The sequence below is a fragment of the Centruroides sculpturatus genome, unplaced genomic scaffold, assembly GCF_000671375.1.
Source record: "Centruroides sculpturatus isolate CEXI.00-Female unplaced genomic scaffold, Cexi_2.0 scaffold6198, whole genome shotgun sequence".
NCBI classification, from domain to species: domain Eukaryota; kingdom Metazoa; phylum Arthropoda; class Arachnida; order Scorpiones; family Buthidae; genus Centruroides; species Centruroides sculpturatus.
This window is the reverse complement of record NW_019390288.1, coordinates 1-961: the sequence shown is the minus strand read 5'-3', so window position 1 is coordinate 961 and position 961 is coordinate 1. Positions and strand designations below refer to the sequence as shown.

Sequence of the window (961 nt, the reverse complement as noted above, 5' to 3'; positions counted from 1 at the left end):
GAAAAAGAAAATGCATTCAAGAATTTTCTTAACATTTTCAAACATCTCTCGAAAGAAAAAGCTTCTGACATCATCTGTGTTTCTTGTCTGCTTATTTATTTATTTATTTCCTCATTAAGCATTCTCCAAGGTTATTTTTCCATAATATATTTAATTCTAGAAATTTTGGGGGAGAAAAATACAAAACATATTAGTCAAATTGAAAGAAAGTGAATTTATAAGTTATCAATATTGAAATTATTTTTATAATAAATTTTGAATTATAACTAAATTAATTTTTAATTAAAATAATAATAATTGTAGTCCTGATTTAAAATTATATATTTTTTAGTGAATCAAGTTTTTATTTAATGAATTTCAAAATTTAAATAGATTTAATGTTTTTCAGAATAAAAAATGCCAGATGAAGAAAGAAAAGCTGTTATATCTCTCTTAAACATTCCATGGAACGATGTTTTATTTGTTTATCTTTTACCATTACTTAATTGGAAAGATTTATTTCGTCTAAGACGTGTATCAAGTGAAGTCCTTTGTTTGGTGACAGAGTATTTCAGATCATGTCAATCTATTGATCTCTCTATAGTTAGTGGACAATTTAATGCCAAAGCCTTTCAAATTATCTCAATGAATAATTCTTACATTCAATTTTTGATTTTAAGGAATTGTAAATGGTTAAATAGTGATTTATTAACACCAGTATTGAAGACAAATGAAAGTATTGTGCATTTGGATATTTCTGGTTGTTCTGCTCTCACTAATTTAAATTTACAAATTTTAGCAACTAAGTGCCGAGGATTAAAAAAATTATCACTGCAAAACTGTCATTGGGTTAGTGCCACAGCAATAATGTCACTTGCTTTAGAATGTAAAAACTTAGAATATGTTGATTTAACAAGTTGTTGGGAAGTTACAGATGAATCAGTATGTAAATTGGTTGCTAATTGTCCAAAGTAAGTTTTTC

The 961-nt window shown here is 25.8% G+C and overlaps 1 protein-coding gene across 1 annotated transcript; it reads left to right on the top strand.

Annotated features, from left to right (window-relative positions):
• Window positions 1–384: 384 nt before the first annotated feature.
• On the top strand, window positions 385–950 carry LOC111617443 (F-box/LRR-repeat protein 15-like; the record flags this gene model as incomplete). The annotated part of the gene is made up of 1 exon (XM_023358733.1): window positions 385–950. A coding segment is annotated over exon 1 (554 nt), but the record flags the coding sequence as incomplete, so codon positions are not given.
• Window positions 951–961: the final 11 nt, after the last annotated feature.